Raw genomic sequence first — 22,084 nt, forward strand, 5'->3', positions numbered from 1 at the left:
TGGAGTGAGATGATCATTTTAAGGAACTTGAGGGGACAACCTAAACGTTCCAAAATCTGCTCACAGTATCGAAAGCCTTGGTGAGGTCAACAAAAGTTACATAGAGACCTTTGTTGTATTCCCTACACTTCTCTTGCAGTTGTCTGAGAACAAAAACCTAATGTGTTACATAATGGGAAAATCCACTGTAAATTGCAAGATGTCTGCGGGCCCCTTATTTCCTTTTCAAGTATATGGTGCTTATCTTCCTGTGAGCCAGCAGACTATAGGAAATGATCTAAATTAATTACTGGCCATACTAATGACAGGAAAGTGTGGCCAGGTGCAGTGTCCCCCTCTATACATGTTATGTTTTTAGTACAATAACAGACTTGATTGCATCTGCCTCCTGTCTTTGTAATATACTATCACAACATTTAAAAACATGAAAACTTCTCTTACTTACCAGAAGTCAGGCTCAGGAGTGTAAAATATGTTGAAAAGTGTGAATTGACTATAATCTGTAAGTGAATGACAAAATGAGTTTTAACTTTGTTCTTATTGTAGTCTTTCTGACAGTCCTTTTAAGCTTTTTTCTTCCTTTTTTTCCCTATATGTCGACTGCACTATAAAGGCATTTTAGTACTAACTCAAGTACAGAAAATCACAATCACATGTGCAGTGCCTAGTAGCTCTGTTCTTGACTGTGTTGTGCTAGATTCTGCCAGACAGAAAAGAAAATGTTCTTGCTTGCGAAGAACTTAAAAATGCATATGAAAGGAAGAAGCAGGTGGATAGACAGCTAGGAAGAGCAAGGTATTATTGCTTGGTGTGCCAACGATTAGTTTTATTTTGTTGTTGCTTTTTGTGCTTTGTACCTTTTCCTGAAGTTAAGTAACTGACAAAGCAGTGCATCAGTGACTTTTCTCCTCTTGCTTCGAAGTTGGGAGTTCCTCACAATGTGTCTCTCCTCTGTGGAGTGTCTAATAGTAGCCTGCCTCTGCAGTATCAAATACATTTTGGAGGAAAAGTAAACCCATTCTACACTGATAATCTTAGGAAAATCTTCTTGGAAGCAGCCTCATTTTCAGACATTGGTGACTTTTCAGTAATGATAAGTACATTTTTAAAAGACTTGATTTTTATTAAAAGAAAATGGAAATACTATGTATGTGTCAAATACGGGCTCTGGAAGAAGTTTTGCCTTGATAGTAATTCTAGCACTGTGAATTTGCCAAATTCCCTGCTAACATTCCCTGCTATCATGTGTGCAGCTACTGACTTTGCATTTGATATATTAGGATCTGGCAGAATAAACAACGCTACAGATCTGTCCAGGCTTCTTGGTAGCAGAAAGGAGAGGATATTGGGTGTGGAGACAGACCAACTACAGAAGGAGTAAAATAAATGATAATGATTCAGAGCTCTCCAACTGTTGAATTTCAAAGTCTTTATAAAGGCAGGTATTCTTTGTTCTCTTTTAAGGATGGTGGAATTGAGGGAAGGCCAGTGTTCCCAGTGCAGCTGCCATGGGAATTACTATAAAAGGCTGTTGAGTTTTGCAGAAATCGCTCTCCTGGTTAGTACTGGCTCAGAGATGGGGGAGTCTGGTTTCTCCTGTGTCGCAGTACAGAGCAATAACTGCTCAGCTGCTGCCAACGCTTCCTTTTAGCTAGTCCTTGTTAGCGGAGAGTTTGTGGTAATGGGAGTAATTAACACACTGGGAGTCATTTCTGTGTCCTGGAAGGGAACAGAAAGCCATCAGAGCAGCCCTAGACATGATTGCTCTGCAGGGTTATTTTCTCTCTCTCTTTCTTTCTTTTCCATTGTGCTTGGGTTTTGATTTTTCTTCTTTGTGTTAAGAAAGCTGGAGAGCTGAAATGGTCTGTAAATTGCAGTCATGCTGAGCCTGGGCTAGGTAGGCTAGTTAAAGGTCACTCTCCTGGACTAGATGGCCTCCTCTTGTGGGGTGGGGAGAGTGTTTAAGTAGGGAGTCAGGAGATTCCTTGTGGTTTTTTTAACCCTTCTTCTTCCAGTGTAGATTTGAAAAGCTCTGGTTCTAAGCTGTTTGTTTAAATAGGCGCAGGGTGTAAAAATGTTGAAGGGTGATTATGATAAAATGTTAACCCTTCCAACAATCAGATGACTTTCCAGCCTGATGGGTCTGAAGTGAGGCTGTGCTGCCATAGCCCCATGCTGCTTTATGCACTAAGCACTTTATTAGCTTGCTCAAATCCCTTTTGAGGCTGCTGGTGGCATTTCAGCTGTGTGTCTTGCCAGTGCAGGTGAGCTCAGCTCCCCCATAGATAGGTGCCTAGTTTGGGTATTACACAGTGTTTCTGGAGGTGAGCTCCAAGGTTACACTTGTCATAAGCAGTCATTCTTGCCCTCCTTGAGTGAGAACTAGGAATGGGGAGAAGAAGGGGAATGGGCTTAAACTGATCGCAAATCACATGCCCAGGTACCAGGAAAGCAACCAGCCAACCACTTACCTACACATTACAATTTATGGTGTATGAATGTGCATATGCATATGCTAATCCACTACAGGGAAGCAAAGAAAAACTAATTCTAGCTTTATAGTCTAGGGGTTTTTTTACTTTAAGAGGATACTCTTGAATTGCAACCCCAGACCCTTTATTTTCCTTGCCTTTTGCTTGATACAGTTTTTTTGCCACTGTGTTCTAGGGAGCTCTGTGCTGAATTTAGGTAATAATTGGGTAACTCCATATCTACTTTCAAGAAGGAAAAGCTAAGTCTGCAATATATGTTAGTGGTGGGAAGAACCAGTGAACACAGGAGAATACATCTTCTCCTTGGACTTGGAGTGGGGCAAAGGCATGTGTGGTTCTCACAATGATGTTAGAGACTGGTATGAATATTATATCCCTGGAAACTATCCAAAAGAAGTCAACAAGTTCTCTGTGTCACCCCCAGTCCCTAATTTTAAGATATTGGCCTTCATGTGCATGTTTCTCTACATCCAAGATAAAACCCTAAATCTCACTGTTTCCTCTTCTGTTTCTCTCCCTGCAGCCAGTAAGCCAGTAATGTAAGATCCCATGAAGTTCTGCCAACTTCAGCAGGACCTAGGTGTGTTCAACTCTTTGCAAGACAAATCCCCATTTTCAATTGCACTTCCAGCCTCTTCACTAAGCAGAGCCCATCTTATCTTACCCCCGACCCCTCTGAGCAATGTAGTGCCACCAAAGTCTCCCTTGGTAAGAGAATCGTAGAATTGTGTGAAGATAGAAGCTGTTTGCCTCTATCTTCATCCTAGTTCTTTCAGCTCAGCTCCCCTGGCACCACCCAGAGTCCTCTCCATCCCAGCAAAGGGATGATGCAGTGTCCAGATTTATTGCTGAGATGCAAATGCTGCTAGAGGAATTAAAAACTAAATTAATCCCTGTGGTTTTCTCTAGTCTCTTGAATTTCAAACCCTCCATGTCCCCTCTCAGTTCTCTGTAAACATCTCACCATGCATCCTTGCTGAGGATGCTGTGTATGGGAGGATTTTTGTGCTTTTTTTTCCACAGTGACAGTAGCAACTCACAGTTTTCACATCTACATTTTTCATTGGAAGGGTTATTTTTTTTTGTTATTCTTTCACCCTTTGTTTTTAGCCACAATTCAGCTGGGGATAGACCAGGCAGAAAGATTTCCGCATAAGAAGAGATAGGGGGCTCTGAGGAGACCCACACTTAAAGCATTAGCCAAAAGGAGCCCATTGTTCACTAGGGAACTGGATGAGTGAAGACAGACTGTATAAATACTATTAATTCACCATTTCTCTGCTGCTAACAAGCTTGACTTTTAATATCAGTTATTGATTGTGAATTTTACTGGATTATTTTGGGCAACATATGTCATAGAGCTGTAATGAGCTGATTGCTGTGCTTCGGGCCAATTGTGGGAACACACATGGACGCAGAGCCAAATTAGGATCCTGTTTACCCCTTCCTAAAACTCCTCTGCTTCTTTAGGGCCAGGGAAATAAAGAAAGCCATTGGATTTTGTTTATTTTACAGTGAAGGCATGGACAAAAGTGAGTTCCCATGGGGTATTAATACATGGATCTTAGGTGACCAGTGCATATTTTTCCTTCCACTCGAAGTGTGACATAATGAATACTTCCAGTTACGGAAGGGAGTAGAAAACTGGGGAGGCTTGTAAACCTTTCCCATCAGTGTGTTGGTGGGATTTTGTCCAGCATCCTGATGTGGAATAATAGGACTTCCAGCTTTGCATTGGGCTGCAGTGGCAGGGAAGGGAAGGGCTAGCAAGGGAAGCTAGCCTATCTTTGGCTTAATCTAACTCTCTTCTTCTTTCTGCACTAGAAATTGCTGAAAATTACACTTTCAAATACAAATAAGTCCATCCCCAAGCAATTAGCAACCGGAGAGGGAGGTAGTGGGGGAGGGAGGGCAGGGAGTGACAAACCCATCTCCTGCAACCTTTCTGTGCAGTTGGGTAAATAAGCTGCGGAGCAGCACTGTGCCCAGCTTTTCACCCTCTTTCCTAAGCAGGTCTGTTGCGAGACGTTTTCAAAGATATTAACCCTGCATACAGAGTGTGCCAGTCAGTAATTATGGAAATTAGTTGGCAATTAGATAATGTCACTCACTCTCCACATACAGCTGATAAGCAGTTGAGAGCCACTCCAAAGCAAGGGCGAGACCCCCTCTGTGGGCTGCTGAGCAGACGGCTCTGACCCGGCATTAATAGGCTGCTGTCAAGTTTGGGAAAGTGTGCGGTGGTTGGGTAGCACTTGCCCATGGCACGGCGGTGGGGGTGCCTCCCTTCCCCAGCTGGGGAACTTGTGCAGCTCCGTCGGTCCTGCGAGTGGGACGTTTCAATAATGCAAGTGGGTGTGTTTCCTGCGGTGGGTTTTGCGTGTGTGAGGTGCTGAGCCATCTGTTCAGTGTGCAGGTTCCTCGCTGTCGCAGCTCTCGGCCGGGCCGGGGAGGCAGTACAAGCTGTTAGAAGTGCAGTGGAGTTAACTCGCTTGCTGGTGTCCATCATGAAGTCTTCTTTTGCAAGATGTGATCATGCTGTGACAACGTTTGAGATTTCTCAGAGTTAAAATATGTAAGAAAATAATCTGGGATTCTATAGTTATTGTCCCAAACTGTAATGTATTGCTATGGTAGCAGTGTGCTGTATGAGGCTGCTAGGGTAGTATTTATGCTAAAAATAAAATGGTAAAGCAGAAAATTATTCATTCTCAGTGTGTCTTGGAGGATCATTGTGAGAATGGGTGAGGCACACAGAACTGGTGTGTCAGGATTTATTCTCTAGGTTAGGATTCAGATCCTGCCTGCTGCGATAAAGGGCACTGGGTCTTCTGAGTTTTTCTTGAAGACCCTGCTACTATGTAATGAGATTTGCTCTCACAGACTTTACTGTGTGAGACACAAAACTGGAATAATGGGAAGTGCCGTGAGTCAGGAATGACGTGTGATGACAGAACTCTGGAGGAGCCACAGATGGCCCCAACCTGTTAGTGGCTGGGTGTGGGCAGCCTTCCCAAAATCTGAGCTGCAGTGTCTAAAAGGCAATGAAGCACCCAGCAGTGACACCTATATTTCATGTTTTTTGTGTCATCTTCCTCTTCTGAAACAGAGCAGGCACTGTCTTCTTTCAAAACAACTAGGAAGGGATTGCCTTGGCTTCTCTCAATCAAAACAGAGAGGGATCACCTGGGCTTCCCTCTTTCAACAATGCTATTCCTATTTAACCATTTCTACCTGGTTTCCCTTGTTAACTGTGCCTTTTGTATTCTCCTGATGAACTTGTATCGTTACAGAAATCTGTACCACAGAGGTAGCCTACTCCCTTCACTGTAGCTTTGAAATAACCCAAGGATTGAAGCGACCCATGGAGACTGAGATTTCTTTGTGTGTGTAACGCAGGGTTTCAGCAACCTGGGGTTGGGAGAGATTGGTAGGCATTTTGGACAGGTGTTTGAACTGTACATGGACATACACATCTCAGCTGTGGTTATCTATCATGTTCACACCTGCTGCTGCTGTGATTTACAGCATCTTTCACTGGTTATCAAAGAGTTGGTCTTTTAAAACAGGTAGAGAAATGTAGTAAGACTGAGGGCTGGCTTTGATGCAAATTGTGCAATTCACCCTGCCCAGGAGAACTTAAAGGTTGGGTGAGAACTCTGCTGCATTGAGTTCTCTGTGAGTGGTTGATGCCATACTGGGCTTGTCTCCCTTCTCAGTTCAGGGTGAGCATAGAGCTGTCTGATGGAGCAGTGAATTTTGCTGTGGTGGTGGTAAATGTTTCAGGGAACTGTGAACCTGTGAGCTGTTGGAAGCACATTGCTGGCTAATTTACACACATTATGATATTCCTGTTCCCATCTCATCAGTAACTCCAGGCTTGGGTCATCACTTTTCACACTTACCTTCCTCTCACTCTATTCTCCTTCTCTGTAAATCATGGGCTATTTTAGTGGATCCTCTAGGGAGCACAGAGAAGAAAGGTAAATAAACAACAGCCACATAATTTTTTTTTCCAACTGATTTTTCAATGCCCCCCAACACCCCCATCAGTTGAACCAGCATCATGATTATTTGGAAGACAAATGATTTGAGCATTTGGATCTGTGATTTTTTTTTTTTCCATTTTACACCTCTCCTAACACCTCCTTTTCCCTCCTTCCATTATTATCAGCCAAACTGTTAACAATTAAAAGGAATTATCTTCCCTCTGGTTTTGACTTGATTTTATTTGTGTTTATAGCAGTTTAGATAACACACTCCACTCAGGCAGCTGCAGGGAACAGGCCTGGTTTCCACTGGGCACTGAAAGCTCACATTTCTCTCCAACTTACGGGTTTTCTTTTAATTGATCTCTTTTGTTTTCTAAGTGACTTGTTTTTTTCATGCTGGCTAAATTTATCAGACTGACAGCTCTGGAGACTTATGGCTTCTGCAGGTCGCTAAGGCAGGCGAGGCTGTGACTGGGTGAACTCTCCCCTGGGTTTCCTAGTGGTTCTGCTCCAGCTCGACCTCTGCCCTTACCAAACAGAAACTTTTCAGCACTGACTGTTTCTGCAGTGTCTGTGGGCCTTCTCCTTCAGAGCAAGGTGGGCAGTGGGGATGAAAGGCATCTGCTGTGAGCAACAGCAGCCCAAACAACTCTCATTGTCCACAGCACAAAATATTTTTCCCTCACAATATTTGTGTTCCAGTTTGTGAAAGCTGTGTTCATCCTGGCTTCTGTGAGGCTCAAGACCTTGATTCTCATCACCTCCTTTCCTGCTTTGTATCTATGCTAATGTTAGCCATTCCCAGAGCTGTTCTTGTGCCCAACCCATCTTTGTGAACAAACACATCTGTTGATAGAAAACTTACTTTCCTTTTAGGTAGACTTTTCAAGGAATGAGCTTTGTGCTGTCTTCTTTACCTGTCACTTAAAACATCCTCCTACACTAGGCATACAGTCACTCGCATGCAAATATTCAGAAGTGAGTTAAATTCCAGTGTTAACAGATGTAACTCAGAAAAGGCAATTGCAATTGTGTGCTGTTAGTTAGGGGTGAATTTGGCCTTTTTGCCAAACAACTAGACCGGGGTAAGTGGTTAAGTGTTTAGACAGTTCTTAGCATCTAAGCTGCAAGTTTGCTGTCATCTAAGCTGCAGGTTGCCATATATAATTTACATAGCACATGTTTCCAGGTTGCGGAGGTCCCTGTTGGAGTTTCTGAAGTGTATGAGACATGTAAAGTAAAAGCAGCTATTGCATGACAGGCTGACAGCAGGGTTGTCTTCTCTAATGCTTGCTTGGTGTGCTAGAAAGCATAATGAAGGCAATGGAATGGGAAGTTTGAATAATGTCTTCTCTCGCCCTGTATCAGCTTCTAAACTCTAAGGAACTCTGGTCTTTGCCCTAAGCATTTTCATGGGAAAGCTCCAGCACCATTTCTCAGTTAAGTCAATGAGACTGCATCCATTAATAAATGTTAAATAATATGGTGTGTCTTTACATTGCTCAGCATTGTTATGTGTGCAGATCACTTTGTGAGTTCTCTATTAGTCCTCTTAGTTTTTAGAACATAGATGTCCCTGCTGCTTTGGAGAACTGCATAGCCAATTGCAAGCATGAAGGAGTGTCTAGAGTATCAAGAAATGTAAATGAGTTATTGCACAAGATGTTAATAAGCTTCATGGTAAAGATATGGTGAGTAATAGGACTAACTTCTCCCTCCCTTTCTTCTCTTGGCCCCACAGGTCCTGCAAGCTCCGTGAGTGCCAAGCAGTGAGTTATGGGCTGGGTATCCACCAGTGCATCATGAAGATTGACTTTATTTTTGCCCTCTTGAGGTTCACATGCTTTATGAATTCACTCTCTCTTCTATCTCACTGCCACCACCGTCAATATTGTCATCACTTCTAGAAAACAAGAATTTTAGGCTTGGACTTCAGCTCTGCCTTTCCTTACTTCTGGAACACCAGTATCACCTTTGTGTTCTACCAAAACAAATCACTGTGGGTTATTTTGCCCACCATCTGGAGAAGTCTCTTCATGTATCCTGTACTTCTGAGATAAAAGCCTCTGAGTCCTAAAGGATAATTGAGATCTTTCCCTGCGGAGGAGACATTTCCTCTTGGTCACGTGAACGTGCTCACTTTCCACTTACTCTCCCACTCTGTCACTCTTTCTGCTCTCCTCCTCTTCTCTTTGGATTTAGCACTTGGTATTGACTGCTGGGGTTCTCCTCCCAGTAGTGTGGCTTCTGTTTTTCTCCTAGGGAAGAGCAGGTTGAAACAATGGGCTTCACTCTGCATTCTGTCTACTTCACCTTGAAGGTGAGTTTGCTGCTGGGCTCCTTGCTGGGTCTCTCTTTGGGTCTGGAGTTCATGGGCATCCCCAACCAGTGGGCCCGCTACCTCCGCTGGGATGCCAGCACTAGGAGCGAACTCAGCTTCCAGTTCAAGACCAACGTCTCTGCTGGGCTGCTTCTCTATTTTGATGATGGTGGTGTCTGTGACTTCCTCTGTCTGTCCCTTGTTGATGGGCGCATCCAGCTGCAGTTCAGTGTGGACTGTGCAGAGACAACAGTTATCACAGACAAGCAGGTAAATGACAGCAACTGGCACTTCCTGATGGTCAGCCGCAATCACCTTCGGACGGTGCTAGTGCTGGATGGCGAGGCCAAGCCGGGTGAGGTGCGTCCACAACGCCAGTATATGAATATCGTCAGTGACCTTTTTGTTGGTGGAGTCCCACTGGACATGCGTCCTGCTGCCTTGACTCTCGATGGTGTTCTGAGTGAGCCTCCATTTCAAGGATTTATCCTGGATCTGAAATATGGCAACTCTGAGCCACAGCTCCTGGGTAGTCAAGGGGTCCGACTGGAAATGGAAGGACTTTGCTCAGAAAACCCCTGTGAAAATGGTGGCACTTGCTTCCTTCTGGATGGCGAGCCACACTGTGACTGTTCAGCCACTGGATATGCTGGCAAGCTGTGTTCTGAAGGTAAGAGAATACTTCCATGCTTCCCATTGATCTTTACATAATCCAAAGAGTTAATTTGTTATTTAGCAGGGCTATGATGGAGTTCTTATTCCTGCTGGTGGTTATCAGAGGAATTAAAAAGTTCCACCATTCCTATTTCAGCTGGAAGTAATGAAGTGGGAGTAGATAGCATGAACAATTGCAAGAAGCACCTTTCTGAAAGGATGCTGCATTTGTAGCATGGACAGATTTTCATCATCATCATTCATTTCATCAGCAACTTCTTAAAAAGGGTAGAGAACATAATTGGTAAATACAGACGTACCCTAGGTTAGTGTTGGTAAAAGCAATGGCTATTCCACTACCCTGTGTCCCTGAAAACTGATTGAAGTGTCAGCAGACAGGCACCATGTATATATGGCTAATGTAACTGATTGACAGGGCATTGCATATGTTATTTGATGTTGGCTGTTGCTAGTCTGTGGAAGCCCCATGCTTCCCTTGAATTGCTTGCATACTAATTGCTGAATGGCACCTTGGTTGTTTTAGCATCCTTGATTAAATTGCTTAAATTGCTTTTTAAATTGATCTTAGTGTTGCAAAGAGAAGAGGGATTTGTGTGTTTCTACATTGTTTCTACTCTTATAGAATTTGAGTCTGAAAGTTTTAAGTCATGCAAACCCCATGCTGAAGTGTATTTCAGGGTTTTTCCCTTAGTCTTTAGCAGTGTGAATGTAATTAACTCTGTATGTGCAGGAGACTTAAGTAAGTCAACCGGAAATCCCAGTGTGAGTTTGAGAATCTCATCACACCATTTTTTGTGACATTTGGCATTAAACACAACAGTTTAAGCCAAAGATTAAACCTGGACAAGAAGTGTCCATTCTCAAGGGAAAAAAGAAACACCCTGAAATTTTGTCAAAATAGAAATACTTGCAATAATATATTTTCACAACTAACATTTGTTTACTTATTTTGGCAATGAAACTAGATTAACCGGAGTTTAGTATCTAGAATGTGAGAAGTGCTGAAAATAGTCCTTATACTCTTGATATTCAAACAAAAAACCCTACAGCTTATGTTTGCAGTATAGATGGAGAAGCAAATATGTTTTTATAGGAAGGGAAGGTTTGAAAAATAGACATAGCATCCATATGTACATTCATTTTCAGGTCATTTTAATGATAATAAAAAATTTGTCTTTATATCCAAACAACACAGTAACAGTACATGACCATTAGACAGGAGTTGTGAGCCTGTGAAGTCCTGAACACCAAAATTCTTTCTAGCTGTTTGCTCTGAACTGATTAGGTCCAAACTAATAATGAGCCAGCACTGTTTTCTGTGCTTGAGCCATGAGTTACATGGGGCTGTAGAGACTGCTGGGTGTGACTGGGCAGTTCAGGAACTGGGCCTTGGAGTGTTTGCTTAGAGAGCAAACACACCTCATATCTAAATGCCAGTTATGGTGATAGAAGATTTAAGAGCAACACAGGCATGTGGACCCTGAAACATAAAGTTATAAGGCTCTTTCTAGTGATGGGCCATTGGATCCAGACTCCACGGGAGCTGCTCAAGGCATAACTGCATGTGGTTTTCAGTGAACATCTTGAGAAAAGAGTGTAAGTGAGCAGGAATTCCATGTACCTGTGGGGCAATTGTGAGAGCTCTAACCAGGGCTCAGGTGGTGGAGTTTCTGCATTTCCTGGATGGGTGGAACAATCTGAAATCCATCTTCTAGTGAATCCAGGGACATTTCTGTTGTAGACACCATGGATCAAGCAGTGCTATTGTTACCTTTTGAAGCTGTGAGTCACCATTGTTGTTTGTTTCCTATAGTGATTCATCAGTTTCCAGCCGAACCTTCTATTAAGGGTGAGCAAAGAAGTTTGTCACGATGTGCCTTCTTAAGTAAACATTTTTAACTTACTCTTAGCTGGTGTCTGTTCACTCTCAGAGAAGATACTGCGCAGACGACTTTTGCAATGGATCAAATGTAGAGATTTCCACAGTCATTATCTTGTTTGGTTCTTGTTTTCTCGTTTCTTACTAAATCGTGTATATTTGGTTTACATTAGAATTTTATAATCAACCTTCTTTTATGACTCCTTTATGCTGTAGCAGTGGTGATTTCTTTGTGTTAAATGCTGTCACTGAAAAATGTTCCACTGTCTGTGCAGATTGTGAGAAGGGGAAAAACAAAAGAAAAGCTGTGTAGTAAGTGGAAACAAGCAGACAAAGAGAAGTGGCAAGAAAACAAAACAGGTACAAATTAAGTTTAGCTGCCTTTTTATCTGACTTTGAAAAATACAACAAACTCCAAAGATGTTGTCTTTCAATTCTGTGAGTGTGGCAGAACCTCCACTGATAAACAGTAGGATGTGGCAGGAATGGCACAACTACATACAGGCACTTCCCGCCTGTGGCTTGATTGGCCATTAAACAACTTGTATTTTCTTTGTTTGCTTTTTTTCCCCCAAAGAGATTGAGATGTTTGTTGTCAGAACTGTTGCTTTTGTTTTGTTTTCTTATCCTGCCTCTGGATGTTTGCAGAAATAACATGGTTATTTTATTCCCAGTCTCATTTTTGAAAAAGATGTGCTCTTTCAACCGGATATCAACAGCTCTCTTTTTGGGGGGATCCTTAACTCCGTTACAGTATTTACTAGTCTGTAGTCTGTGTGCGGATTTTCATTTTGTCACCAGAGTTGGCTCTTATACTGGGAACTGATGGGATCTGATCAATAACAAGTTCTGTTTGAACAGCTAAATGTGATATGTACTTTTTTAATAATGAGTTCTTTTGACAGTGTCCAGGCCATTACTTGGCTATTGACTGATACCCATGCCTGCAGATAGTAAAACCACAGCAAACTTGTTTATTCTGTGGCCAGAGATATAAGAAATAAATAGAGAGTGGAACCTGCTGATTCTGTAGTGTGACGGATTGAAGCTCCATTTACAGTATTAGGGGCTACTGTAAGTCCAAGTGCAGTTCCAGTTATAGTGAATGCCAACAGAGAACAACCACTCCATATTGAGATAAGACTAGGAATCCTGTCTGGAATGTGCCCCCAATGTGCAGAAAAGCTTTTGGCACTTCATGTGCATCTGGAGTTAGCAGGATTGTGTCTGTCACGGCAGCCACACGCCCAGATGGGTAGCTGAGCAGGTACGATTTCTGTGTCTGAGTTTATACAGTGGGAGTGCAAATGCGTGCACAGTTTGTAAGGGTTGGCTGTTTTGAATAAAATGTGAGACTATTTTTATTGCAGTTGGAGTAAACTGGTTCATTGAATCTGACAGCTCTGTAGGGTACAAAGGATGGCTGATTTGAGTAGCAATTAGTTTGTATGTTTCTGGGCAATGGTGGCATTAGACGTGAAAGCTGAACTCAGAGACATCTTATCCTCTAATAAACCTCATCAGTCTCTGTGGGATCAGGCTGCTGCCAAGAGAATGATGTTCCTGTAGAATTTGAGCAGCACAGATACATTTATGTTGCTAGAAAAAAACACCAACAAAACCTTCCCCATGCAAATTTTGCAAACTGAACTGCTGGAGAAGCCAGATGAGCATGTTCCTATCTGCTCATTCAGGATCACGCTGTCAGTCTGCAAGAAATTTTCTCTTTCTCCAACACTGCTGTATTTTGGCACAAGACTTCACCCCTCTTCCAAGTCTCCTTCTGGACTTGGTGAGAAAAGGTGAACAGAAGATGTGCTTAGAAATGACACTCACTGCTTGTAGTTGCAGAACCAAGATGTTGATGTGATCACCAACTTCACAAAGCACCATGCTGAAGCCTTTGTCTTGCCTGCAGGGGCTGTTTCTAAACGAAGCCTGAATAGGGGCTTGATTGCACCTCTTCCCTTGATTACAGAGCAAGATTTCCTGGGGATGCTGCCTGCTGAATGACAGAGGAGCCCGTTGCTCTGTAATTATCACACTTTTAACTGCAGCGGGAACAGATTTTTCTATAGTCCCTCAGCTTCGTTTAAAGTGACAAGTTACTGCAGGATTTATCCTCCTCCTGCCCCTTCGCAGCAGCCCAGTCTTGGCTGTATTTGAAGGGACTGCTTAGCCTCTCTTGCAGTCAGTGTATCTCCCTTCCAGCCACCCTAATCTTTATAATACGGGGGGGGGGGGCTAGTTTGGCCCTTTACCATGAGCCTGATGGTTGCACTTAATTTGCATATACATTTACATACATTTTGTAATCAGAAACAAATGAACATGACCACAATATTTGCTTCCATTTGCATATTCCTTGATAGATGAATATAAATTGGTTTTTGTTGAATTCACCAGCAATAAACAGTTGCAGGCCCTTTGTTTGGTCTTCTGCTCTGCTGTTGTAGAGGACAGCAGGCAGCTCTAAGACACACTTTGGAGGAGCCCGGATCTTCACTCACCAGTGCAAAACTCTAGAATTGATGGTCTTCAAGGTCTGTGGAGTAAATATTGCAAGGGGCAAATCTGCTGTTTTATGTTACTTCTCATGTCACAGCACTGGCCATCAGGCAGAAAGTGGTAAGAACTCTGCTCGTGACTTAATTTTGCAGCAATTTGTTTTTCCTCCTCTCTTTCTCTTGCTCATTCTTCCTGGTTTAAGTTCCTTTGGTCATATTTAAAATTATAATATTTTTTCCAGTCTGGTTGTAAATTTTTTTATGTATTGCCAGATGAACACCAGAGAAAGACAATGTGTTAAGATATTAATTGATGTTTATGTAAAGTGCTTTGAAACTCCAAAGTGCAGTCTAAGCACCATTTGTTATTCTTAATGATTAATATTAATACTGAGCGGGAGCCTCAGAATTTGAATTTGTATCCTACATACCCTTTCACAGAAGATGCCTAGGACCCATGTTCCTTCACTAAGCATAGACTGCCTGCAACTCCAGAGCTAGCTGGATTTGTTTTGTGGTCTCCCCTGCTTTTAATGCAGGGGAGCGTCAGGGAGATTACAGGACTCTGCGTGGCGAGTGCCATTGATTCAAATAGTCTGTCTGCAATACATGCTGACAGCTATATTCTTCTTGTTTCACCCTCCTGTATTATAGATGACCATGAGACTACAATCCTTTTCTGCTTGATTGCAGATCAGCTGCAGACCTCAGGCAAGAAAGAAGTTAAAGCTCTCAGTTAGGCAAGGCTTGGACATCTCCTCTGATAAAATGAAGCAGGTGGTGGTTGGGTACAAAGGAGATTGCTATTTGGTGTGAGGTGGAACTGGTAAAGAGCAAGAATAATTTGTGGACCAGGAGAGAGTAGAACTCAGGGGGAAAAAAAGGGGATCAAAATGTTACTTTATAAATAGTAACCCATAGTTCATACAGACTGTTTACATCAGCTGTTCTGTATTGGTTTTACTTGCCTGATAGTATAAGAGAACAGTTCTTGGTTATTGCAAAGAGTAGATTTGAATGGGCTGAGCAAGCTTCTGGAGGACTAAATCTAGCTGGAATCTGGATACCAGCTTTCTCTGTCAGCCCATAGACCAGCCTGCTGTCCCATAGACCAGACTCTGTCCCATAGTGTGAACAGCCAGGAATTAAACTGGAATTTTTGGGCATTGCTTAAGAAAGATTGAAATGAAAGTAACCAATAATAATTATGAAAGTGAGCAGAGTCAGAAATTTCTGATTTGGACTTATGGTTCAGAAGAAAGGTTTATTTTCTTTTGGTTTTGCCCTAAAAAAAGGGGGGGGAGAGTTGATTTATTGTTACTGTACAGGCTTCTGCTGAGCTGGCAGCTTGTCATAGAGGTCAATCAGCAGTAAATATAGCCCCAAGCAAGACAGCACATGCTGTAGCTGTTGCTTTCATCCTTATTGCAGTATGGAGGTGTGCACAGCATTTGCCACAGGGTAATTTTTGTTATGTTTTGGTGGAAAATGGAGGGCAGCAATCCTCCCAGATACCTTTAGGATGCTGGAAACGGCGCCACGAAGCTCCGGGGAAAGAATCGGATGAGGAGCACATCTGTCCAGCACACTCTGTCACTACTAAGAGAAGATGCGCCTCTGCACGTCGACCTCAGCAATGAGTGTTTCCTGGTGCAGGAAAAGGTGGTAATCCATGTGATGAAATGGTAGAATGGCCACTTGTCCTGGGCCAACTTCTGATTTCCCTTTACTTCTTGTTTCATTGCTAACCCACTTTTAACTTCGATGGACAGAAAAGCTTCTTTCTCTCCCTATAAAAAGCAAGGCAACTGCCATGTTATTGCTGTCTGGAGATAGCAGTGTGGCTTCTGGGTGTGTGTGTGTGTCTCTCCCATAATCCTTCATTGCAGACAGGCTCACTGCCATTGTACACCTACCCTTCTTCCATCTGTGAACAGGTCCAGGAGCTGGCAAATGGGTGCAAAACAGCCCAAGGGCTGAGAGAAGTAGATATGAGGAGGGAGGGAGGACTGTGGATGTCACAGTCTACTTGATGCAGAACTGGTTTGTATTTTAATGTGTTTGCTGTGAAGTAGGGCTGGGACCTAAGTACACTAGATTCATATTCTGTGTTGCTGGCACCATTGCCAGTTATGCTGTGTCAGCTCTCCAGACCCTGTCTGTATGTACACTTGTTCACCTCATTATTCTGTAGATACCAAAGTATACCATGTAAAGAAAGTGGAGTGGGGCAGCAGGACTTGAATGGTCTGGTCTTAAGAGTGTTAGCACCTAAGAGGCTAATTTCCATTTCTGCCACAGGCTTTCTGTGTCCCCAGAGTGATTTGCTGGCAGACTAAAAGACTCAAGACTGAATCAATTGACCTTTCTTTGCAGGGGATATGTACCTGGTTACCCTCTGTGTCTCAGTTTCCATATCTGAAATATGTAGCCAGTGGGGCTTCTGTACCTCCAGGTATTAAGAATCCCATATGCTTCTGTATGACAGTGATAGAGACATATAAATATCTTAGCATGACAATCATGAACACCCTGTAGGATGACCTGGTTTGATTGTTTTTTAACTTGGCTTGCAGTTGGAAATTAAGGTGGTTTTCCTTGTTAAGTGTCCATCCTTGAGGAGCACTCATCTTTTTTTTCAACAGAAATCTCCCCATTTCCTGCTGCTGTGTGCAGTGTCACACTATGAGTACTCAGACTCTTCCCAGGCCAGGCTGCAGTTGTGCTGGTAAAGACAGAACCTGAGCAGCAGCATAGCCTCTTCCCTGTCGGTGACATGGAGCAGATGCTGCACTGCAGGGTGCTGGTCAGAGCAATGAGAGAAAGAGAGCTTTTGACTTTTTTTTTTTTTTTTTGTATCTGACCCATGTACTCCATTGACTTCCCCCAAGTGTCCTCTGCCATGAACCACAAATGCTGATCAGATGCTTTTCCTTGTACAGTGACCCACCTCTGCCTACCTGTCTGCATTGGCACTCTTCCTGCTGTGGCTGCTCATTTCAGCCTGCTGCTTTCACCCTCCATGCTCTAGACTTGCCTTGACCTTGTGCTGTCAGGAAGAGCAAAGAGAGCTTAAAGGGTACCCGAGCAGAATGGCAGAGATTGCACTTCCTCTGTTCCTGTATGAATCATTGCATAAAAAGCAGGACAGCAGAGAAGAAAGCCCACTGGATTGTTTCTGAGTGTTTAGTTAGCACAAAGCTGGCAAGCGTTTTGTGGTTCTAAGGCATTGAAAGGGTGGGTAAAAATCTTCTTTCTTTTCCTCAACTCTCATCAAAACAACTCTGCTTATTAGATACAGCAGGTGTATTTGTAACTGGCCTGCAGTTTGCAATGTAGGCCAAGGAGGAAAGGGATACTTGGCTTTTGGGATTTTGCTGTGAGATGTGATCTTCCTCCTCTTACTCATGGAATATGACCGATTAAGTAACCCAAGTGGATATAATGGACTGGGTTTGGCTCTGAGTATTTGGCAAGAGACCTTTATCAGAAAGGAAGAAGCAGCTCCTTGGTAGATGTAGAAATTTGAGCTGTACGTTAAAACCAGGCTTCAATCTCTAATGCTGCTGTCAGGCCCTGTAGTTTGCTTGGCTGCTGCATTTATTCAGAATCCTTTCTTGGACTCTGTAATCTCTTGGGTGGATTTTCATTTCTTTGTGGTTTGTTGCCTTAATACTTGAGAAAAATGACACTGAGTTTTCTAAACCTCTGGTGTGTCCCTGCAGGCATGCTTTTGATTTTCTGGTCTTTCCTGCTGCTTCCATCTTGCAAGCCTGGCTTTCAGGGTCGGAGTGCCTCTCAGTACCTTTCTTTTCAAGGAAATATAGGAGAAATCCTTGGAACTAAATGCACGTTTGTCCACTGAGACTGGTCAGAAACAACAGTTGGGGCGGAGATGGCTAGCAGTAAAGAGAGTGGCTTGTGTTGTGATCTGCAAATTTCATAATTCAGTGGTGTTTGCAGCTAAATTCCTTAAGTTCCTTTCTGCATATGGCTGAAATTGCTTATATTCCCCAAAGATTGTTTTTAAATGGGGAAGAAGTATATGTAATAATTCCTTAATAAATTACTGATAAAAAAGATCAGGGGAAAAAGAAAAAAGTGAGATATGTGAAGAAGAGAGAAAATTAAATTGCCTATCTAGGACTACCTAAAAGAAAAAAACTGGGAAAATATTCAGAATTTCTGTGCTTTTATTTCTGTCTTTTACCTTTTTCTCCGTGGCTTCTGTGAGACCTGCCGTGGGACTTGGTTTAGTAGGAGGCAGGGGGCAAATGGACCAGCCTGCATGATGCCTACCAGATCTCTGGTGTAATTGGAGATCTGTGCAGGTCCTTGTAATTCACATAGCTTTGACTTTTAAGGAAGATAACAGGAGATGGATGAACATAAAAAATTATGGATCAATATATTGCCATCATGAAGCAGTAGCATTGTTATATCTCTCAGGATAACCAGAGCTAGAGGTATGTTTATATTAGTGTCAAAGATTAGGTGCAACTCATACAGGCATATCTAGCTGAAAATTTGACAGATTAGGTACTGGTAGCTATGCGATCACAGCAGCTTGGAAGGTAGCCATATGATGATATTGTTAAGACTATAAGTTTGTTATTGTTTAGAAGACCCTCTGATTAAACAGTGGATGCTGCAGGAAATGGCAAAATCCTCCTTCAGAGTTCCTCTAGTGGACACTGTGGTGTTGGAGATCTGATTTTATTTTTCTTCATTGAATAAAGTAGGGCTCCAAATTGTAATTTAGCTTGCTGACTGTCTTCTCCTAAATTCTCTATTTTCCTTCATTGCTTCAGCTGAAACGCTCAGTTGTGTCTCAACTTGCATCTACGACAAATTCCAAAGCTTGCTGGTTTTTTTTATCTCCAGATAGGAGACCTATATACCTATATACATTATCTCTACTTTGCATCCTACACAGAAATGTATCTGTAAGGCAGTCTGGTGTTTGCCCGCCCTGTCTTGTGGCATGTTTGAACGAAAGATGCGTGGTTACTTTTTGACCAGCTAAGACACATCAGAATCAGACAGATTGGAAATGTTTTACTCGTGAGAAATGGTGGTTTCATTCAGATCAAAATATTTAGAAAAAAAATACTGATTTGGCTGACAATCCGCAGAAAAAGCGATGTATTTTTATTTTGTAGAATTTCTGAATTCTGACTTTGTTTAAGATGTAATCTATATCTATTGCGCATATAATTGTAGCTTATTTTATAACTTACTAACGTGATTATTCCTAATATGGACCTACTACTCATGAACTGCAGTATATCACAAAAATGTTAAAGTGTTTTAAGGAAGGGGCATATACTCCCACACAGACCAAATGGCACTGGACTCAACCCCACCATGCTCCAGCTGTGGGAACTGTTAGAAGTGGAGGCAACAGGAGACTTAAGCATAGATTAACTTGACCAGAGAGGAGAACAGTTTTCTGGCTTGAAGACACAAGTGGAGCCTGGAGCACAGGTAGGGTGATGACCAGATTGGTGCCCTTTGAAACCTCCCAGGAGAGAAGAGTGGTGTGCAGCACTGTTATCATATCAGTTCATTGGAAGTGCTAGATCTATAGCTACTGCTGTTTGTCAAGAGCTCCACTAAAGGAAAGGCCCAAGGAGTAATTTGAGTGGACTGGACTTGAATGAGCTCTTCCCAGTTTGCCTTCTCAGGTGTGCCAGTATCATTGAACAGTGCAGTCCCTCAACAGTGACAGTGAAGGCAGCAAGGCTGAGTATATTAACGAAGAACTACAGCTGCTGATTGGAGGGGCTAGTATTGTCAGCAGTTTGGTCTTTAGCTTTTTAGTGTGTTGGATTGAATCTCAGTAGTTTACAATGTAGCTGGACCTAAGGACTGGTCAGCAGGCATTCCCAAAGAAGAGCATAACAAATACCTCTCTGTACAAGAAATGCTCTTTGAAATGCAGCCAGCCCAAGCTGAGATTTGGGCTGAATGAGCAGGGCTCTGCCTATGAAAATCACTTGGGATCTGCACTGGTATGGCATGACAGCCATTCTTGAGCTCTGGGATGTTTTCCTTGCCATTGCTAGTGTGGGAACTCCTAGTTTGCCCGAGGCAAAAGATAACTGAACCAAAGGACTAAGTAACAGATCCTCTATCTCGGGAGAACAATTGGCTGTGACTTCAGACCTCATTTGTCAGTGGTGCTTAATTATAGCCCTGCTACCACTTACAGTGGTGGTCACTGCTGTATTGTAGGTCTATTTAATGCTCCCTCTGGTCTTAAAAATCTATGAATCTATATATATCCCACTATTTTAGGGCATTTGTAACAGTCTCCACTAGTTTTCTTCCAGAGCTGAAATTGCTTAAGTTTCCTCTTGGTTACTTAACAAAATATTGGTGTTGGAATGCTGACTAAAACAATTTAAGCCCCTTTTCAGGTCTGGGAGTGAAACTAAATGTAGTTTTATCATGGTTTGAGATAGCCCCAAAAATCTAATTCCCTAGTCCTAGCCCCCTGTCACATTTCAATCCAATGTGAGATGGTTTTTTTTCCAGACAAAACACACCAGACTCCAAATGGGGAAAGGGAATATATTACAATGACTGTACAAATAAATATTATAATACATTATACACACGATCACAACTATCTCTACCATGACATAAATATTTACAGTGGATCAGATCTCCTCTCCCCTCCAAATAAAAGTCCAGGAGGGAAGAAGGACAGATCCCTTCCAGTCTCTAAGCAGGAGTATCTTCTACAGCAGCAATCTGTCCTCTTCACATGCATGCAGCAGCTGATAGCTGGATTTCTGCCAGCACTCATGAGGGGGTATCTCCCTCGGCCACCCGTCTTCAACGAGGGTCTTCCTCTGTGGTCTACGTCACCCCAGACAAGGTCGTTCCACCACAGTCATATCACAAGATGCAGGGGGGTCTTCGTGACAGTCTGGTATCTTCGGAGATTCAAGCTCTTGCAGGGCCTCTGTGCCCTGCCTCAGGCTGGCTGCAAGCTTCTTTGTAGCTTGCAGCAAGGGAGGGCTCCAAGGTCAACCTCCCACCCACTGTCCTGGCTAAGCTCTCAGGCAGCTCCTCTCTGCAAGTGCTGTAGCACTCCAAGGCTCTTTCTAGTAATAGTCCATCATCTTCCTCTTTTCTCTGAGGTCTCAAAGGAGTTTGGGGGGGTCTGGTTCAGTTCTTACCTCCGAAACTCTGTAGCTCTGCTGCTGACTCTTTCTTCGGTCAACACTGTGTCTCTCCTGCTTGGCTGTAACACCTCTGCCGCATCTTATCTTTTCTGGCTCTCTGCCACCCCTCCGGTCAGTGCAGTTCTGCTGCTGTTGCTGCTGCTGCTCCTCACAGTGGAGAAACATCTCCAGGTTCAGCTACAGACACTTAGTCCAGCTTAACACTGTTCCAAGTCTCCGTAGCCCCCAACTGGGGCTGGGGGGCCCCGGAGGCCCCAAGGGGCTCCGAGCTCCTTCCTCGTGGTCTTACAACATGGCTACTTCTTCTACAACCACCAAACTACCACTCTTCTCTTCCGTTTGCTTGTGGTATGTTTACATTTTGCAGGAGCACCCATTGGACAAAACTTCAAAACTTCCAGAGGTTACCACTTTTTCTTAGCTTCAGGGGGAAAACTTAGTTCAAACCACTACAAGGTTACATCTGGGTTAGTTTCCATCCTTACAGTTGTCCAGCTGTTTTTTCCTTGTGCACGGCTCTGCTGCAGTGTTGCTATGAGAACTGTTTGAACTTGCAGATACAGATGTGTCAGGGATAAGCTGCTCTGTAGTAAATATATCAGATGTGCAGATCATTGCATAAAATGTTTTGTTGCACATCTGGTCCCATAAATAGTATTCAACTTAAAATTAACCTCATACACGAAGTTCTCTTCAGTCAGGCAAAGCTTTCATTCATACTGATGGAAGATGTGCTTAACTATGAACTAAAGCCAAATGTACTTAGATTTGTTGATCTTGTCAGTTAAAAAAATTACTTTTAAGTCACCTTGGAGCGTCATGACTGGTCTGGAATTCAAAATAGTAGTTTTGATAATTTTACCTTCATATCGTATTTATTCAGTCCATTTTCACCTCTAAAAATTTGGCCAAAGGTGCACATTACTCTATGAGATTCTTTCCTTCCCTGTGTTTGCCTTTAATATTAATTTTAATGATCTGATACTGAACTAAACTCAAGACCATTCAAATGTTCATCTTTTG

At 42.8% G+C, this 22,084-nt stretch overlaps 1 protein-coding gene across 19 annotated transcripts in view; it reads left to right on the top strand.

Annotated features, from left to right (window-relative positions):
• The first annotated feature begins 8,504 nt into the window (after positions 1 to 8,504).
• The window catches only part of NRXN3 (neurexin 3), a 935,277-nt gene continuing 921,697 nt past the window's right edge, over positions 8,505 to 22,084 (top strand). For 11 of the 19 annotated variants that reach the window (XM_018082458.2, XM_018082460.2, XM_018082455.2 and 8 more), the window contains exon 1: positions 8,766 to 9,474. In XM_018082458.2, the coding sequence (XP_017937947.1) occupies positions 8,766 to 9,474 (709 nt within the window). Of the gene's footprint in view, positions 9,475 to 22,084 lie in introns of all 19 variants that reach the window. The other 8 variants (XM_018082450.2, XM_018082461.3, XM_018082475.2 and 5 more) reach the window with 1 other exon arrangement.

This window comes from Manacus vitellinus, unplaced genomic scaffold, assembly GCF_001715985.3.
Source record: "Manacus vitellinus isolate BGI_N305 unplaced genomic scaffold, ASM171598v3 scaffold_6_pilon, whole genome shotgun sequence".
Lineage (NCBI taxonomy): Eukaryota > Metazoa > Chordata > Aves > Passeriformes > Pipridae > Manacus > Manacus vitellinus.